The 20,445-nt window shown below is 40.3% G+C and overlaps 1 protein-coding gene across 1 annotated transcript in view; it reads left to right on the top strand.

Moving 5' to 3' along the window:
- Positions 1-20,445, top strand: part of GCLC (glutamate-cysteine ligase catalytic subunit) — a 36,741-nt gene that overhangs the window by 4,829 nt on the left and 11,467 nt on the right. Inside the window, exons 2-7 of the mRNA XM_058021112.1 lie at positions 9,293-9,405; positions 10,112-10,294; positions 12,864-12,977; positions 13,714-13,772; positions 13,864-14,000; positions 19,578-19,652. Of these exons, the coding sequence (XP_057877095.1) occupies positions 9,293-9,405; positions 10,112-10,294; positions 12,864-12,977; positions 13,714-13,772; positions 13,864-14,000; positions 19,578-19,652 (681 nt within the window). The remainder of the gene's footprint in view (positions 1-9,292; positions 9,406-10,111; positions 10,295-12,863; positions 12,978-13,713; positions 13,773-13,863; positions 14,001-19,577; positions 19,653-20,445) is intronic.

Raw genomic sequence — 20,445 nt, 5'->3', positions numbered from 1 at the left:
AGAGGTTTCTTACCAGAATGTCCCAAAGGTGTTGCTTCTGATTAGAAGATGCATGACTCTCTTGAAAGCTTTCTCCTTTTTCTTAATGAAAGGCTAGGCTGTGAAAAGAGCTGTATTTCCTCTTGAGTGATTCTTTCCAGGGAACTAGCTATGGCATTAGTGTCTTGTTACAGTTTCTAGCCTGTTATGGTTTTGGGTGTTTCCAGGGCAGTAGCAGCCTGTAAATGGTATGGTTGGAGATGTTACATTACAGTCTGCAGAACTTCAGACTGGTAAAATTATTGCTGCATATTAAGGAAATGAATTTGGATTCAGATGTGTGTGGTTTGAGGCTCCAGTTTGTCTGTCACCCTTTTAAAACCAGGAACAAAATCTAGGGCATTTTTTAGCAATGGTGAATGTAGCTCACCAGCTGCATAAAATAAATACAGGTACTATCCCTAATGTACACAGAGGAAGTTTTCATCATCTCTTTGCTAAAAAGACAACCAGTGAGGCTTGGTGAGAGACGGATATACATCCCTAAAAATGTTCAAAAAGAGATAAGAAAGGACCAGAACTGATGAATATGATGAGAGAGTGTCATGGTGTACAGAAAGGTAGTGTTCTTTTCTCATTTTACAAGAAACTTGGCTACCCTAATGGGCCAGAAGAGCAGATATACTTTTAACATAATTACTTATTTTACAAAGCCTAGATGCCTTGTGGAACAAGGTGCCACATGATAGATTTGAAGCTGAGATAGACCTTGACTTACATGAACAACAAGAATAGACAGTTCATTACACTTTCTTTAAACTTTACATGATGCAAGATGTTTGTCCATCTATCCAAACCACTTAGATAATTGTATAGCAAGTTGTGAGGTTTCTTTAATGTTTATCTGAAACTTTCTAACTAACTTTTTGTTTTATATGTTATAAATAAAATGGAAGCACAAAAAATAGTTGTTGCATTTTCCAGAATGTCAGTAATATATGGTCTTTTAAAAATATTCATCCAAGTCATTATACAGGTTCATCATCAGTACTGTGATGATCTCACATTCTCACTTTGTACAAACTGCTGCAGTATACCAGTGTGCAGAAATTGCATTTTTAAAAGCTTTTCTTGGTAATCTTGTGCCTATATTAAAGGTAATGACAGCCTGAAGTCTTTTTTTGCATTCTTGTCATTTTAAGACAAATGCTTTTAGTCTCCCCCTGCCCCAGTGAAATTCCCCAAACAGAATACATTTTTGATTTTTAATGTAGAATTTCCTCCTGATGGCCTCTGCCAAATGTGACATGTGCAGATGCATCTCAGTGGAGCTGTCTTAATCGATGTGCTCACCCACTGGCAGCTTGGGGGAAGCAGCACTCATGAGTGTTTTCGTTATTTGTCACATGTCTGCTTATTTACCCTTTCTCTCAGAGCTTTATTTGGCTAAATAAAGGGACACTGGCATTATTTATTTACAGATAGACTTAGTGCTTCCTTCATACATCTCTTGTGTGGATACGTGCTGTTTCAAATAGTTGAGTTTTCTGAGGCTGGGTCTGAAGGCATTGATGTTAGTGCATCAGCCTGTGCTGCTTGACAGCTATGAGTGTGTGTGCAACCTCTAAAAGGAGTTGACACCAATGCACAGAAATGTAACTCTTTAAATTTTGACTTGAGCAAGATAGGTGCCCTTGAAGAGTCTTCATGTTTATTCCTTCCCTGGATACTTCAACTGACTGCCATGAAAATACTTTTTCTGCTTGGTTTTAATCCTGGCATCAGGGAAAACCTAAACTAAACCCTCTAGCTCTAAAAACATGCACAGTGTGCTAACCCCGTGATGGCTGATAATTTTGCTTCATCTCCTGCTGAGCTTTTCCAGTGGTTGGGTGATGTGTGTGTATGATGTAAGGTTGTAGTACAGCACCCGTTACTACCTGAGAGCTGTACTCCCAGATGCAAGACAAGACTCATTGCAGTTTATACTGACATGCTCTTTGAAAATTTAAATTTGTAATCAATGGAAACCAGTTTGGAAGGTTTGGGGTCTTGGTTGGTTGGTTGGGGATTTTTAGGGCTTTTTTTTAGGAGGTTTTTTTTTTGGTAGTGCTTTTCCCAAAGCAATCTGCAGTTGGTCATAAATATTGACCTGCCCCCATAGTAAACATTGATTTCCTCCTTCCCAATCTCAGATTTTAATAAGAGAAGTTTAAATTACCTACTGTTTGTATATTTTGTTCACAGTGTGTTTCCTTCTGTGGATATCAAGTGGATTGCTGTGGTTTTATCATGGGACCTTTTTTATTTTAATTCCTATTTTCCCTCAGGACCTCTTCTTGCTGTGCAGATGCATTATTTTAGTTAACAGTATGAGAAAGGGTGAGTCAGAAGGATTAGTACAAGAAAGATTTTATTGTTGATGTTGCGTGTTCAGTTGTTCAGGTTTTTTATTTTTCTTTTGTATGCCAAAGGTGAATTATAAACTTGCAGCATTTTGTTTCACTGGTGAATAAATAATGTTTTTGCTGCAGAAATCTAAAGTTAAAATGATCCTAGTCTTTTTAATAATATTAGCCTGAGGTGTTACATAGTACAGAAGTCAAAGATGTCACTTCTTTCTGAAATGCACATCTTATTTCTTTAAAATCATGCAAAAGGTTATAACTTCTCAGTTTTAATTCTCAATAACCCAGCTTCCTGGTTTGTGGTGTGTGCAGAAGGTCCTCTAGTCACGTTGTGTCATGCACAAAACAATCTGCAGCCCTGATGCTGTCACATGGAAGGGAAGAGGCAAGAGTGCTTAACTGTGGCTGGGTGTGTTGACTGAGATTGAAAGCCTCTGCATCCTCTTTGTTTTGTCTATGACAATGCATAATGTGGGATAGCAGTTCTTAACTTTTTCATTATTGTCAATGTAATGTAAAACATGAGTTGTGTTTTGTTTCTGGGACACGCTTTCTGTGAATTGGTTTTGTTTAGAGCTGGCAAAAAAAAAAGCTGATGCTTTTTAAAATGAATTGCCACTTTCAATCTGCTTGATGAAAATTAAGAATTACATTTTAATCTTGGTTCTCTTGTTGCAGATTTTTGAAATTATTTCTGTGGCAGAGAACATCCATGGTAATCTCATGAGTGTGGAAATGCTTGCCTCATGCCACTGTTCAGTGTGGGGGCTTGATGGCTAGGAGCAGGGTAATGAGCCTCTGTGGCACTTCCAGACTTGTTTTCCTCTGAAATTTGCTCCTGAGGGCATTAGACTTATTGTAACATAGAAAAGCTTTCATTAAGGGTACATTACCAGCTGTTTATTTCTGTGGCTCCATGCTTTATCACATCAGTGGTGAGAAGATGAGTGCATAAAAAAAACCCACCTTGGATATTATGTTCTACATCCATCAGAAGTATTTGTACCTACGGAAAATAATCTGTTTTTTCCATCTAACACTGAAAACTTGTGCCAGAGGTTCTTTAACGAACAGTCAGATCATTAAAACTTTGTTCTTCTTTAGACTGTCATTTCATGATAATGGTATTTTAATGATGCATTAACGGATGAATAAAGATATGGAAGAACTACTTTTTTTTTCCCATAAGTGAGTTTAATAACTAGTGAAAAGGGTATTTTCTACTGCATATATAAGGAAATAGGCATAGGCATATATGAGGCAAACTGCACAAAAATACTTAAATGTTGGTAGTGGCTTTTGTTAACAGTAAACAATGCCCATGAGACCTCATTGGATGTTCAGGAAGAATTTTTAATTTCCCTTAAAGCTCCAGGCCTGAAAGAAGGTTCACATGAGAGGACTGCTAACAATTGTTCCAGTTATGTGTGGTGGTAGCTGCCCAGTGGAGGGAGAAAGAAGCTGTCACTTAGATTGTCCATGAGAAACAGAGTGGTCACCTATGATCAGGTTTATGTAGAATCACAGAGCGGTTTGCCTTGTAAGGGACCTTACAACGGTGATCATTGGTTGGGAATAATTTTATCAGACTCTATGCCCTGGGCAAGGACATCTTTCATTACACCAGGTTGCTCAAAGCTCCACCCAAACTGGCCTTGGTCACTTCAGGGATGGGAAATCCACATCTGAGATGGATGGTCAGGAATGTGGTACAAGGCTAATGCATGTAGTTTTTTACACACAGAAAGCATGAAGCAATGCTTTTTTCATTGCTTTTCTTTTTTAAAAAAAGCTTCTCTTCAAATCATTCTTCTAAACTATTTTCTTCTATTATATAAATCTTGGCACCTTGCTTCTGAGCTTACTAAGGTCCAGACTCCGTGCTTACTAGTGTTTTCATAGGCAGAAGTTCCTCATGGCACATAGTTTGAAAGTTAAAAGCTTTTGATTTTAACATTTAACACTACAGCAGAGACTTTACTCCCATCTATTAGACAGGTTTTGTTCCTTGTGTAGTTAGCATGATGGTGTTAAATTGAGTGTGCAGGGGTGGGTTTTTATTTTGGGAAGCAGACCACTGCCAAGGCAAGTGTTTGGACAATGATATGTTGCTGTCCCTGCCTTACAGAGATAGATGACTTGTCAGTAGAATTGCTGCGTTAAAATTTAGGGCTTGACACGCTTCAGTGGTCTTAGGTCTAGGGACAGAGGTTAGCAAAGCTTGGGGAGAAGGTTGTGCTACTGATAGTGGGCACAAAGGACACAGAATTTACAGGCCACAAGGACATTTGGCAAAACTCCCAAGATAAGTAATAAACTAACAAAGCCAACTCACCAACTGTGTGGAGATCAGTTCAAACTGGGTGGAAGGTAATTCCAACAGGAAGAGATTGTCACCTCTGGTCCGCTGACTTAAGAAACCTACCAACTCAAGAGAAGTACTGAGCATGCAGACTAATTAGCATGAGAAGCAAGAGAATAATTTTACCAACAGAAGTAGAATTAATAAGTGTGTAACTTGTCAGTGAACTGTGATTTCTTTGCTAAAATGTATAAATGATATAAAGCTTTGATGATAGGAGAGCTAGCAAGCTTTTGTTGATTATCACCTAGCTCCTTGCTTTGCACAAGTTAGAACAAAGAAATATTCAGCCTTAAGTTGAAACATAGGTGTTTCAGATTAGACATCAGAAAATAAATTTCACCATTAGGGTGACCAGGCGCATTGGGATAGGTTACGCAGGGAGGGGATAAAGTCACCATCCCTGGAGATATTAAAGAGACATCTAGGTCTTGCTTGGTGGCATGGTTTAGTGATTTAGGACCTACAGTGGCAGTGTTGGGTTGACAGTTGGACTTGCTGATCCTTAAGGTCTCTTCTGATGTTGAAGATCCTGTGATTAAATAGACGTACCTCATCTTGGGGTGAACATTGGCTGTGCACACAGAGCAACAAACCCACATTTAGGACAACGCTGGCGTAGGTGACGACGTCGATCCTCCTTGTGCCTTAGAATTACCCCCTAATGTGTTGTTTTTTGTGCACCTTCACTTTCAAGAAACATTGCTTATGCAGAAATAATATGTGTAATTATGGTCAGACAACTCAGGCATTCAAACAATTTCAGACATGCTTACCACATTTCCAGAGAGCTGTCATCTTTCATTTTGCCTCCAGACAAGTCCAGCACGATTGTTTGACTTAATGAATGGAGAGTGGTTGTGGTTCTCCACAGTTGAAAGGCCTCAAGGTCTCACTTGTATTTACAGAGGGGATATCAAAGAATTTTCAAAAGCCTGAAATTTTCTTGGTAGCCAATTGTGAGAAAAGGTCATAGTGAGTGAAGTAGCAGTATTCTGGGTGCTAGCAAGCTAATGGAGCATGGTGTTTCTTGAGAAGATCCAGCAATGGAGGGGAGCAGAGCTGGCATGGAAGTACTCTGTAGATGCAGTTACATTGCAAGCAGTTAAGAGGGAGGAAATCTCTGAAGAACAGTTTTTCCTTGTGTTGGCTCATAAGTAGTTCTGATACTCTCAAGTATTTGCTTTAACTAGGATCGTATTTGCTTTTTTAATGCATTTAACTGTGAACAATAATTTGGTTTAAGCTTGCTCTGTGTCGGAACAGGGTGAGGGCTGGACTTTTCAGCTTTTGCTTTGCGATCTTGCTGGCCATACTGTTGTTCCTTTGCCTGGTGATGTACCACAGAACTTCTGTGAGGCTGGCAGAGCAGGGGTGGTCAGAGAGATTCATCCACTGAGGTTGTGCAGAGCATTGTCTGTCTGCCTGCAGGGAGCAGCTGGGATGCCACATCTTGTCCTCAGCTGCCCTGCAGCATGTGCCAGCCAGAAGCCAGAGGTGTGTAGGGTTTGCTGCACGATGAGAGCACTGACTGGAAACTTGGGTCCAGAGTGGCCGTGACAGGGTGCATTGTCCTCACTGGCTCTAAGCAAGGCTGCTGGTCAGCCATCTGCATCAGTAGTTTGATCTGATGTGTATTTTGATTCTTGCTAAGGAGCCTAGTTAAAATTATAGAGAAAAGTGAACTCTAAAGAGCTCAGCAAAATGATGAATTATGGATGTTGGGTGAAGCCCCTCACATTTGGCCTTTGGACTGAAATCTCTGCCAGGCATGCTGATTCTCTCAGCTTGGCTGCATTTCTCTGAACTTTGTTGTGGATAAAAAACATGTGAGAGTCTGTGAATGGTGACCTGAAGTTGAATGTAAGAATGTGTGAACTCTGAATTTGTTTCTTTCTTTGTAGCTGTAGGCTAAATCTTTTGATGAGCCTAAATTATATTCTTTAAGGATGCCCATTCAGTCAGTCCCTCTGTTGTCAAGATACTCTGTGGGTTACTTGGAACTGTTGGCAGCCATCTGAAGTTTTTTCTTCTCTTATTAAAATTAAGGGCAGATCATCTGTGTGTTAAGACAGCTTTGAAGATTTAGTCAGCGTTTCTGGAGGCAAAGGTAATAGTCGTTTCTAAAGCTAAGTGCATAAATGCAGTATACGCACTCCTGTACTTGAAATATGAAACACTTTGATTTTTGGGGGGTTTGCCTTCTTGACTTAGTGTTTCTTTACACTTCTGGGTTGTTTTTTTTTTTTAAACTTGCAATTTGGTTTATTGAAAAATGCAGTGTTCTCCCCATCAGCTCATTACAGCTACATTTGGAGAGGGATTTCTAGAACAGGAGGCTAATAACTGTAGCATACTCATGTAAAGGTGGGCAAATGTTCAACTTTGGGTGTCTCAACAGCAGCTGCGTTCCTGTGCTCTCCCTTCTGCTACCCACTCCCACCAGCAATGTGGGAGAGGCCAGGGATGTGGTGAGCTTGGTGCTCATTCGGTGTCCATCTGAATGACTCAGACCTGTGGACTTGCATTCCCCTCTAGATCAGGCCAGCTCCTAGTGAGAATGATAGTTTTACAAAGCAGGAGATGATGCTGAATGTGGTAGGAAACTGGAAGTCCATATTTCTTTCCAATATTCAAGGTCAAGTGACACTGGAGAGACTGATGTTGGGCAATAATTAAATCAGTGCTCAACTCTGTTCTGGTTGACTATGAACTGTAGTTATCTCAAGTAGATTATTGTGGCATAATACACACAATTGATAAAATATACCATGCAAGAAAGTGCAATCTGCACAGAAACCAGAAATCATTTTTTTTTTCTCTAGGAGATTAAAGTTTGATCTTAGGAAACATATAGCAAATGTGTATAATTGATGGATGAGTCCCTCCAAATTTTGCCTCTGATCAGATTCTGTAGAATTACAAACACTCTTGGATAATACTGCTTGTGATTTAATCACAAATCCCAAACAAGGATTATATTTTTGTCACAGTAGTGAGCAATAACTCTTCCACGGACACTGAGGCAGCCAAAGAACAGGAAGACCACAAATCTCCTTACAGTGTGCTGTAAACATGGCACAAGTTTCCTGTCTTTTGGCAAGCTGCTCTCCTGTTTCATCAGACTTCTGTACAAAATAGAAATTGCCATTAGTTGGTACGCTGCAACTTTAACATGAGCATCTTACATGAGTCTGAGCTCCTGGGACTGGAGCAGTCACCTTTGTTAAATACAGAGGGATGTGGCTCTAGACAGCGTTGGAAAATGAAACTGAGGAGCACAGTGCACTTCTGATAGTTCTAGCTGTGAAATTGCAATCTGAATTTTTAACTCTAAGTTGATGTTAGAATTAGATGATTTTTGTAGGTCTTGGAGGCAGTGGTTTGAGAGCCTCCAACAAAAGGCACTGCCTGTCACCACTGGTCCAGCTAGGGTTTGAAAGTCCTGAAAGCATTACCAGTACCCTGGTAATACATTTCCATATGTTAACTTCTGTTTTTACATGGTAGGCAACGCATCACAGCTGGGGGCTGGTTTGTCTTTTACACTTCCAAAACATTGCCAAGGATCCTCTGACCTAGAGGTGCTAGCAAATAGAGTGTCCATGGGTATTGAAGGGCTACAAGGTCCAAGCAGCTGTTGGGTTGCTGAGCTGGGTAGCATTCTGAAAGTCTTTATGGGAGCTTTGACAGCAAGGAGATCAGGAAGTTTGAGATGGGGGTGTTCCAGGTTTGGCTGCTTTCAGATAATGTCTATTAGGGGAACATAGTCTCTAGTGCTGGGATGCAGCAGTGCTGTCACAAGTGGCTTATTGCATCTCCTGTGGGCTGCAGCTTGGAGCAGGGACAGGGAGAGCTCTGGGGGCAACGTGCACTGCTGGGCAGGAGGAGGAGAAAATGTGGCAGCAAAGCTGAATCAAGCAGGGGTGAAAACCACTGTGCTGTGCCAAGAGCTGGAGTGTCACAATGACAGGACTGATGCTGTCACCAACAGCTGTGGACTTTCTGTGCTAGTCTTTAATAGCTCCAAAAAGTGATGGGTGTAAATGGATGTCTTGTAGAATAACTTTGGGGTTTTTTGCTTGTTTGGGGTTTTTTTTTGTCAGCAGCAGAGACTGTAACTGATGGGATGACAGTGAAATGTTTGTGGGTTGCATATAGCTTGCATGGAGTTTTAATTACTTCTAGAAATAATTATGAATATTCTGAAATAATTCTGAATAATTCTAGAATTTAATTCTGTCTAGAAATAATGTGGAGGCCAGTACAAATTTAGAATGTTTTTAGTGAAGTGTCTCTAGTTAGAAATGGAGAGAAATAAATTTCAAGGAATTTCAAGTCTTTATTCAAGATGAAATAAGCCTGCAGCCAACTTTGCCAGTACTGCTTACTGCATTTGTAGTTAGTAATGTTTTTGAACCTTTGTAAAGTTCAGTGTGACATATCTTTTTATTTCACTTGATGCTTAAAATTGCATGCCAATTTGTTTGTGCCTGAAAAAACCTTACTTATAATTGTTTATTTTGTTTTTATTATTTACAAGGTGGAATATATGTTGGTAAAATTTGACCATGAAAATAAGAAAGTGCGTTTGTTGCTCTGTGGTGAAGAAGTTCTTCAAACACTGCAAGACAAGGGGGAGAAGGTAAACCCCAAGTGAGTAGCTGTTTCCAGTTTCTTGTTTTTTTTAATCCGCTTGTTACGATGCTGTGCAAAATTTTGTTAACCTGGCTTCACATTCAAGTCTGCTGTTGGTAAAACTGTAAACCACAGATACTGATATTTTCAGATAAATGTAGGGGTCAGGAAGTGAAAGTTTTTGAGCACACTTGCAGGCAGTCCATGCACTTTCTGCTTTGAAATTTCTATGCTTTGAAATAAAGGAAGATGTAATGGTGAGCCCACAGAAGTTGCAGTTTGGGTGCTTGTTTTGTCTTGCTCTGATTTTTTGTCTATGTGCATGCAGTAATGCATGTCCCATAAAGTGCATGTGTACTTGCTCCTGTATCTCTTGGCTAGAAGTGTAGATGTAAGAATGGCAGGGAGGTTTTCCCCTGTCCTCTCCTGTGGAAAGCAGCAGTGATCTGTATTTTCTGGGTCTGGTTAAAACCCCAAGAAACAAAGCTTGAGACAGATGCTAAGGGTGACTGCAATTTGGTCTGGGCAAATCCTGCTTATTGTACTACACAGCAGCACTGTTACTGCCAAAGTCCACTTTGCTTTCTTTTCACCACCTCCTGATGGTGAGGTGCATTGGAAGGTACATTGTGTTCCTCTGACAAATATTAGACTTTTCTTACAAGTGGTATTAATTTCTGAAATTCTCACAAATAATTCATCAGTGGTTCTTCTTTCATTACAGTCACCCAACACTCTGGAGACCAGAATATGGAAGTTACATGATTGAAGGAACACCTGGACAGCCATATGGGGGAACCATGTCTGAATTCAACACTGTGCAAGACAACATGAGGAAAAGACGGCAGGAGGCTGCTTCTGTACTCAAAGAAAATGAGGCTGTTTGCACAGTGACATCATTTCCAAGGTGACATGGTTGTTGAAGTGTAATGCCATGTTTCCTGTTCTCCTTATACACTTTTTCTCCTTACTGCATACACTGTTCAATAAATAGGGGAAAATATTATTTGATTAAAGTACTTTGGCTTTTATGTTCCAGTCATGTTTGCTAAAATTTTTATTGCAATGAGACAAGGAAATAAGCATCTTTTAAATTTTTAGGTTGCTTCTAACCTGTGGTGATTTTGTATTAGGAGAAAATGCTGAATATTTGTAACATAAAGTGTTAACTCGTAAATAAAGAGTAGTCTACCACCTTGAGTTGATACAGAAAATTATATAGAAAAGGTTTCTCTTTACCTGTTTTGCAAACTGTGTTCTTTATGAGTAGCAGTTTTGCAAAACATGGCCAACATGATCTTTTTTTAATACTACTTTTTCACTAAAGTACATGGAAGCTTCTGGTAGTTTAGGGCACCTGGACTTAGTACTTCTATTACACAATACTCTACTTACTGAATCTAGAAAGGAGAGCATCTCTCCTGGGTTAATAATACCCTTACAGAGGATAGATTTCATCCTTTTTATTGTTGTAAAGGAGTTCTTGAAGAAATTAAATTTAGAATGAACTTCATTATCTAGGAGAAACTGTATTTTGTGACATTCCTTTGAAATACAATTCGAGGCAGAGATTTATTACATTCATTCTAATAGCCTGCTCAGTGAAGTGAATGAAGATAGTCATGCTTATAATGGTATAAAAGTTGCTCTGCAGTAGGAGAGAAGCAGCTGGCCTCACTGACTAGTTTCATGTGTAATACAGAATGCAATAGCCCAAAATTCTTGCTGAGAGGAGGAACAATATATGCCTTTGCAGCAGTGGTGCCAAAATATCTGCATAATGCCCCGCAAATGCTGTTTTAAGAATACTCTTTGACAAAATTTACTTTCCCTTTATTAGAGTTACACTAGATGTAATAAGAGTTTATTTAAAGTCCAGTGTTTAAGTAGTTATCAGTAGTTGCAGGTTCCCCTGCAACCTTACAGGTACATTGTCATTTAATAAGTTTTTCATAGAAATGTTTTGGACCCAGTCGTGCAGGGAATACAGGGAGAGGAGTTGTTTATCCCTTTGTAGATACAGATAAATACTTTCTGCATCACTGTAGGAGCAGTACTTTGGACTTCAGTGAAAGCCAGTAAGTAATGAAATGTAGTTTGTTTATGACTTATGGGTCATTCCAAACATACTTTCATCCCTCAGAGATTGCTGTCCCTAGGCTAGCCTAATTTAGTTTATTATTTCTGCCTTTTGCTGTCTTCCCATTCAAGTCCTTGTTGGTTTGACTGGAGTCTTGCTAACATGCATTTCTGAGGTTTCATAGGGTTGAAGATTTTTGCCACATTGTCTCTGCAATAGCATGTATGTATGCCTGTGTGCATCTGGGCATGTACACATGTATATTAAAATCTGTGCAATTGAAAAGACAAAAAAAACTTACTAGAGTGCTGACAGAAGAAAGGTAAAGAAGTAAGCTTATTCAAATCAAAATAATTCAGTTAAAAGTGAACTATTTGAAAATGCTTAAATATTAAAAAATTATTGCTTAGATACTAAATAAGTGTTCCTAGTTCCTAAATTTGTGAGCTGCTTCTGCTGGGCCAGAAAGTTGTTTTCTTTCTTGGGGACTGGAGGGATGCAGTTTACAGTGTAGCACTTAGGTAGGTGATGAAGCTGGCTTTACAAGTTGTAGGACAACTTACTGAAACCAGGAAGAAGAAACAATATTGAACATAAATAATATTCTCAGAAGTGTGCTTCCTGATATTTTGAGTAGTTTGTAATTTTATCAGCTAACTTTTTTTAACTATCCAAATACTAAAGCCTTTCAACATGATCTTTGCCCTTTTTACTGTTCAACATGGAGAAACTAATCTGCTACTTTACCTCAGCCTTGTCAAATGTTCCTTTGTCCCAGCTGTACTGAGAGCTTATTCTTGTTTCAGGCAACTCTGAAACTTAAAATGGAGTTTCCCAAAGGGGAGGGGTGTATTCTGATTAGCTTGCATATCTATCAGCATTTTACCCTTAATAGCTGCAATTTTTCTTTGCTTATGACTTTCGTCTCCTAGGGGTTTTCAGCATTCTAGAAGTGTTACAAGACTTAGGACATGTGTACCACTTGAAGCTACCTCTAATTCTTACAGAGTTGGTTAAGCATATCTTTTAAAAGGGGTAGATGGTTAAGAGTAGGGCTGGATAACTTTCTTTGGCAGTCAGCCTGTATCCTCAAGATAAACTTTGAAACACAGAATGCAGCTGCATGTCAATATTAATAACAAGCACTAACACACTAAAATATATGTGTACCCCACATAGTACTGAAGCTTCCTGCTTCAGCCACTGGACATATCCTTGTTTGCTGTCTAATGATAGACTAGTGGGGTTTCTTTTAAAAAAAAAAGGCTGTGTTAACTACTGTGGAAGGTGGTTGTTGGCTGGCTCTCCACTAGAATCCTAATCTCTGATCATCTGACCGTTCTAAAATCACAGTCTGTTTTCATTACAGCTTGGATCTCATTGTTGTGTTACATAGGTTAGGCTGTCCTGGGTTTACACTGCCAGATTGTATACCAACACCAGTAGAAGGAGGAGCTTCAAAATCGCTCTTTTTTCCAGATGAAGCCATCAATAAACATCCTAGATTTAGGTAAGAATATTTGGAAAATTTAAAAAATCAAATATTTTGTCTCTACCTAAATATCACAGACATCTGCAAATTCTTTACATTACTGGAATAGAGCGCACTGTGGCTAGTTGCTGCAGATATCAGAAGGACTTGGATAGAAGTGGTTGTGATAACATGAATTTTCTTTTCAAAGTGTCTTAAGAAAATTAATTGTTAAGTTAAAAGAACTTTGTATAATAGTTCACACTGTTACGGGGCAAAAAGTGTTGATTTTGCTCCTGCAAAAGTGTTTCCAGTTTGAAGTCCTGTGCCTAAATGCTTCCATCATGGTTAATCCAGCTCTCCCTAAGGTATGTCACACTGACATCTCTGAACCCAGTAGCTTGCCCTAGTTACTCTGAAATGTACTTCTCACTGTAAAGTGAGACTTCAGCCAATGAAAATCATTGTGTTTTAAAACTGACCATACCTTTTAACTTGGCCTTGTATTCTTCAGGTCTGTAGCCTTTTACTGTTTGTTAGAATAGTACTGTGAAGTCCATCAAAATAAGACTGACTTTACTGAAGAAAAATTCAGTGTTGTATCTTTTACAGTCTATCTTAAAACTAGGAGAAGAAGCATCCTGAAGGAGAGTGCTCAAAACAAATAGAAATTTGACATTCCGAAACCCTAAAAATTGTTTAGAAAGTAGGTGCAAAAATATTTGCATATAGAGAAAATTTCATATCATTCAAAACACTTTTTCTTTTCTTGTAGTACACTGACCAGAAACATTCGACACCGAAGAGGAGAGAAGGTTGTGATAAATGTACCAAGTGAGTAAATTCAGTCTGATCTTTGTTCTTTTTCAAAGTGATTGTTTAGTCTCATGCTCTGAGTTACTGAGTGCCTGTTTTTTCCACACAGTATTTAAAGATAAGAACACACCATCACCTTTCATTGAAACATTTCCTTATGATGATGGAGAAGCAGCAAAGGCAGCTAAGCCAGACTACATATATATGGATGCCATGGGTTTTGGAATGGGAAACTGCTGCCTCCAGGTAAAGTGCATCTGCTTTCAAGATGTTACTACACATTGTCTTCTCTCAACACTTCCCTTTTTAAGATTTGTCTTATGTCTACTTTCACTTTCTTCAACTGATGCATTGTACATCAGTGTGGCAAAAAGGGAGATAAAAGAGTAAGTGGTATATCTAGTATTCTAGTCTTAAAATCCAAATATATTGGGGTTTTGTTGCCAGATTTTGCTAGCAGAGGGGCTGCAGGGGTGGCTGCTCTGGGAAGATGCTTCTCCCATGAGAAGGAAGCTTCTCCCATGTCCAACAGAGCCAATGCCAGCTGGTCCAAGACAGACCCACCATTGGCCAAGGCTGTGCCCACCAGTGACAGTGGTAGCACCTCTGAGGTACATACAGCAAGAAGGAGGGGACAACACTGTGCAATGACACTGCAGGTGAAGATAGGAATGAGAGTATGTAAGAGGAACAGCTCTGCAGGCACCAAGGTCAGTGAAGAAGCAGGGGGAGGAGGTGTTCAAGGTGACAGAGCTGAGATTCCCCTGGAGCCTGCAGAGAAGATCATGGTAAGGCAGGAGGTTGGTGTTGGAGCAGAGATCCAACTGCAGCCCCTGGAGGACCCCACACCAAAACAGATGGATGCACGAAGGAGGCAGGACCTGTCACCCCATGGAGTACCTGTGCTGGAGCACTCAGTTCCTGAAAGACTGGACCCTGTGGAAGGGACCCATGCTGGAGCAGTTAATTAAGCCCATGAGAGAGGCTGCTGTGCTTTAACCCCAGACAGCAAATAAGTACCATGCCATTGCTCCCTCCATACACACATATACCCCCTTGGCCCTGGTGGGATGAGGGGCAGATCAGAACAAGACTTGTGGGTCGAGATAAAACCAGCATAATAATTGAAATAAAATAAAAAATAATGACAGTGGTAATGAAGAGAAGAGGAGAGGGAATAAAACTTGAGAAGAAAGTGATGCTCAGCAGAACAGTTGCTCACAGCCTGCAGACAAATGCTCAGCCTGTCCCCAAGCAGCAAATTGGCCCCTCTCAGCCAACTTCCCAGTTTATGTATTGAGCATGATGCCATATGGTATGGGATGGGCTCTCCCTTTGGCCAGTTCAGGTCCCAGCTGTGCTCCTTGGCTTCTTGTGCAGCTGCTCACTGGCAGAGCATGGGAAACTGAGAAGTCCTTAAGTTAGAATATGCCCTACTCAGCAAGAACTAAAACATCAGAGTGTTATCAGCATTATTTCCATACTGAACCCAGCCACTAGGAACAAAAGTAATTATCCCAGCTGATGCCAGGACAAAGACTCATGTTGGAGCAGTGAACATGTTCATTGGAGGACTGTCCCAGGGAAAGGACCCACACAAGAGTGTGAGGGGAAAGGAGCAGGAGAGACAGTGTGTGGCAAACTGACCACAGCCCTCATTCCTCGTTCTCTGTGCTGCTGGGAGGGGAAGAAGTAGAGAATATGGGAGTGAAGTGAATTTTAAGATTTAGTTTATATTTCTGATTGCTCTACTCTGATTTGACTTGTTCTGAATTCAGTTAATTTCCCCAAGTTAAGCTGTTTTTCCTGTGACAGTAACTGGTCAATGAGCTCGACCTCACCAAATTGTGTCAGTGTTGATCTGCTGGAGGGTAGGAAGACTCTGCAGAGGGACCTGGACAGGCTGGATCGATGGGACAAGGCCAGTTGTAGGTGGTTCAGTAAGAGGAAGTGCTGGGTCTTGCACTTTGGCCACCACAAGTCCATGCAGAGGTGCAAGCTGGGGACAGAGTGGCTGGAAAACTGCCTGATGGAAGAGGACCTGGGGGTGCTGGTTGACATCCAGCTGATCGTGAGTCAGTGTGAGCCCAGGTGGCCAGGAAGGGCAGTGGCATCCTGGCCTGTGTCAGCAGTAGTGTGGCCAGCAGGAGCAGGGCAGGGATTGTCCCCCTGCACTCAGCACTGCTGGGGCCTCACCTCCAGTGCTGGGTCCAGCTCTGGGCCCCTCACTGTGAGAGAGACACTGAGGGGCTGGAGTGAGTCCAGGGAAGGGCAGGGGAGCTGGGGCAGGGTCTGGAGCACGAGGGCTGTGAGGAGCAGCTGAGGGAGCTGGGGGTGTTTAGCCTGGAGAGGAGGAGGCTCAGGGGAGACCTTACCACTGTCTACAAGTGCCTGAAAGGAGGCTGTAGCAAGGTTGGGATCAGCCTCTTCTCTCAGGCAACCAGCGCCAGAACAAGAGGAAATGGCTTCAGGCTGCACCTAACGAGGTTCAGATTGGACATCAGGAAGAAATTCTTCACAGAAGGGCTGATTAGATATTGGAATGGGCTGCCCAGGGAGTTGGTGGAGTCACTGTACCTGGAGGTGTTTAAGGAAATACTGGATGTGCACTCAGTGCCATGGTCTGGTTGGCCAGGTGGTGTTCAGTCATAGGCTGGACTCGGTGATCTCAGGGATCTTTGCCAATCTAATTGATTCTGTGTTCTCTCCCTGGCGTTACCTTGATCCTTAAGCCTTCTGTTACACTTTCTCTTCCCTGTCCAGCAAAAGAGGGGAGTGATTAAATGGCTTTAGTGGATATCTGGCATCCAGCCAGGGCCAGTTCAACACACCAGGTTTATTCACTTGCTCTATGGGGTTTTTTTCTGTTAATATTCAAACATAACTGGGTGACTTGCTGAGAGAGTTTCTTGAACTGGTCAAGCCTCATTTGATCAAGAACCTGCTCCTGAAACTCCAGCACTTTGAGTGTGAAAGGTCATCCTCTACTCTGCTCATCTTTTAGGCATGACCAAAGGACACTGTGACGATGGAAACTGAGCTGTCTTGTACAAATGGGAGAGGTTTTTCACTTACTCATTTGGGTATTTTCCTTCTTCTGCACCCTTAGAACAGCAAAAGCAGGAAGTGGCAAGAGGTTGTAAGAATATTTTTAAAAATAAGTAGCTTTCTGCTTTTGTATAATTTTATTTCATTTACAAACATCATGCTATATAAAGTTTCTCATTCTTAAATATTTTTAGCTATCTGCTAAGGAGTTGTCTTCTTACTGCTTGTACCACAAGTCTACCAAATCCATGTTCTCTAACTGTGTACTGGAAGATGTTCTTGATTCTGTTTTCTCTCATTTGAACATGCCCACTTTCTATGTTTTTTAGTAATATGCCTGAGATATTCCTGTCTTACAGTATCTTCCCTTTAAATCCAGGTGCTGAATATTAAGAGTGCTTTAATCCTTTTCCTTTTCTATTTGCTTTAAATGTTTCTCTGATGCTGGGCACTACCACCTTAGGTAATCATGGTGTATTTGACTCTTGATAAAATGTGCCTGTTGCCAACACAGTCTTGGAGCAGAGCTAGGAAGAGGCTGGTGTTAACTCTCTATAGGATTAAAGGAAATCATCTAAGCTCTTCTTGTTTCATAGGAAAGACAGAAAACCTCATAAAAATCACTCCCTTTGAGAAACTACCAAAGCTGTACAAATAAAAGTTCTTGACAGGTGCTACATATGGTTTCTTGCCACTAGGGCAAATTAGGGTGAGTCTGATGAGATAGTAAAGGGTACATAATACTGTGTGGTTTTACAAGGTGTTAGTTTGCCATGGTTTGTTTCATACTCTCTTGTTTAAGACTAAGAAAAGAAATCCTTATTCAGTCATTGTATGAATTTTTAAAACATTATTAAAGGAGCACTATTTTACTATTGCATACTGCTTCATTTTATTATTACATTCTGGTAATAAGTGGCCAAATTCAAATTTGGTAGTCCTGCTATCATCAAAGGGAGAATGAAAAGGCTGGCAGCTGCTTCTCTATCTACTGATAATTCCTGATAACTGACTAGAAGAAAACCTGTATTGCCCACCTATTTTTGCAAGGTAGTTTGTAGTATATATACTTCCTTTCCTGTTTGGGGGGTGGTCTTGTTGGTTTGGTTTTTGTTCTAATTTTTTTGTACTGCACACCAAGCTACAACTTGGTTTGATGCATTTCCAGAGGTAAAAATAATGTCCTGATGAGCTTGGGCTGGGATGGCCTGCACTGGCAGAGCATGAGCCCTTCTGGAGAAGACAGCCATGCCCTTTTCCTCCCTAGTGGGACATTTGCCTAGAAACCATGTTGAATCTCAGATTTAATATGGTTTGGAATAAACATAAAAGGAAAAGGGAGGCAAATATCATTGTCTGGGGAACGAGTGTAGGTGTCCTGTGCACCCACCCCCACTCCAAGGCTGGCTCCCTAGTGCTGAATGTCCAAAATTAATGATGAGAAATCATACTTAGCTGCTTTTCTGCAAGATAATACTTAATCTTGTCTTTTAACCACTTGGGTTTTTGTTTGTTTGCTTGGTTTTTTTTTTTTCTGAAAAAACAAAACAAGCCACTTGGAGGATAGACGCAGAAGGAATATTTTCTCCACAGCACAGCTGTTTTCTAATTTGGGATATTTTAATGAATATTGGATGAAGATTTTAAAAGACAAACACAAACAAATGCCATATTTTCCCTATAGCACCATCATCAACACCCCCCAAAAAATCCATCCAGTGAACTTGGGGGTTTTGGAGGGATTTGTTGGTTGGGTTATTTTTTAGTCTTACTTGAGGGGCAGTTTGGTTTAGTGGCAAGCTGAGAAGAAAATTTGTGTTTTGTGTGTCATTCTAATTGCTATACTTGGAAGAGGAAAGCCTGTGTGCAACTGGAATTCTTCAGGACAGCAAGCAGAGCTGTTGGTTTAGAGCTGAAGCCTCTTGTATAATGTTATGATAGTACAGGTGTGCATTCCTATCTGTTTTCTTCTGATCTGTGAATACATAAACTGCTAAGACAAAGGGAGTTTTGAGACTGATCACTCTGTGCATTTTTTAAATTCATAAAGTGTTGGTTTACAAAGTCTAGAGGGTAAGGTCTGCTACTAGAAATGTGTCTTTTGTTTGATGTGCTCTGAGTAAATTTCACCAAAATATTACAAAGGAGTTACCTATTCCTACCTGTGGTAGGACTTCCAAAGCATTAATGCCTTCTGCAAATAATATTTCTTTTCTATTTTTTTTGCTGGGTTCTAGCCTCTTAATACAGAAAAAGCTGGACTTTTTTTTTTAATTAAAGTTACAGTAGACACACAGATACTCTTTTTTTTTCTCCACAGTTTTTCAGGATCAAAGGCATCTTGAAATGTTCTTTAAAACAGGATTAGCATCACATAAAACAAATGTTAAATCTGCAATAGAGTCTGACTGTTGTTCTAAGTAGGTTCCTGGCTTACTTCCTGAAGGTGCATTACTCACCCATGTGTATTCTAGATGTTAACTCAGTTTTCTTTGATTCTGGCGAGTGTTTGTATATTCAGCCTCACCATAGAAGCATTATGGTCTGAATGAATATGGAAATGACATGGAAAGAAGCTTGTAATATAAGTGCTACTGATAGGTAGGGCAGAAATGTGTCCAAGACTTAGGGAGAAAACCCACACAAAACCAAACAAAAAACCCTAAAATTTTTAGTATAGTAATAATTTTATTATATAGTTGATTTTAAATCTAGGAAGACTGTGCTTGTTGTATGATGATAGAAATTTGACAGCAACTGTACATCTTCCAACAGGTAACATTTCAGGCTTGCAGCATTTCTGAAGCAAGGTATCTCTATGATCAGCTAGCTACAATTTGTCCCATTGTGGTGAGTAATGGACATCTGTCAGATGAACTCTTCCTTAATAGCAGAAATCACTATATATTTAAAAAATAATACCCAAATTGCAAGCTCACAAATTGGGTACTCAGGGAGAAGACTAGGTTGCCGCATGGGTCGTGTTAACTATTTAATGTGCAAATGACACCACAAAAGAGATAATATCTGTTCCTTCTTGGCCCTTGTGTCTATTTCTTCCCCTCATCTCTCACTCCCACATGCGTGAGACTCTTGTTAAATAGTTTTAGAAATAGATTTGGGCAGATTTCATGAAAGCAAGGCAAGCTTGGTCTTAAAACAATTTATTAATTTTCCAACTGGTGTTGAAAACCCTCTGGTGCTACAGAGGATTTCAGCTTAAGTAATTTAAATTTGTCCCTTTTATAAGCATGTATTTGCTTATAAAGTATTTGTCTGGTTTGAATGATGAGAAGATCCTACCCTGAGTGAGGTATGTTCCAGCTGTGTTACTAAGGTGCCTGGCCAAACAAAAATAAACAAAATAAAATAATTGCCAGGTGAACTTCGGAAGTGAGCAAGCAGAATACTTGCTGATTTGTCTCAAAAGTGCTTCTGCCAGTGTCAGTTTTGCATTCCTGAGATGCTGATCTGTAGAGGTGAAACATTTGGAGAGTGTAAGAAGCCACTTTAAGGAATGCTAACCCTTGACCCAGGTGTTTTTTGGAGGCAGCAGTTGAGATATTTCTGGTTATTCGGGCTTTGGCTGGATGTCAAACTGAAATACATATACTTCAGCTCCTTCTGGATCCCTTTCCAGTGG

This window comes from Melospiza georgiana, chromosome 3 (genome assembly GCF_028018845.1).
Source record: "Melospiza georgiana isolate bMelGeo1 chromosome 3, bMelGeo1.pri, whole genome shotgun sequence".
Classification (NCBI taxonomy): domain Eukaryota; kingdom Metazoa; phylum Chordata; class Aves; order Passeriformes; family Passerellidae; genus Melospiza; species Melospiza georgiana.
Note: the sequence above shows the minus strand (reverse complement) of the source record. Positions and strands in the feature narration are given on the sequence as shown.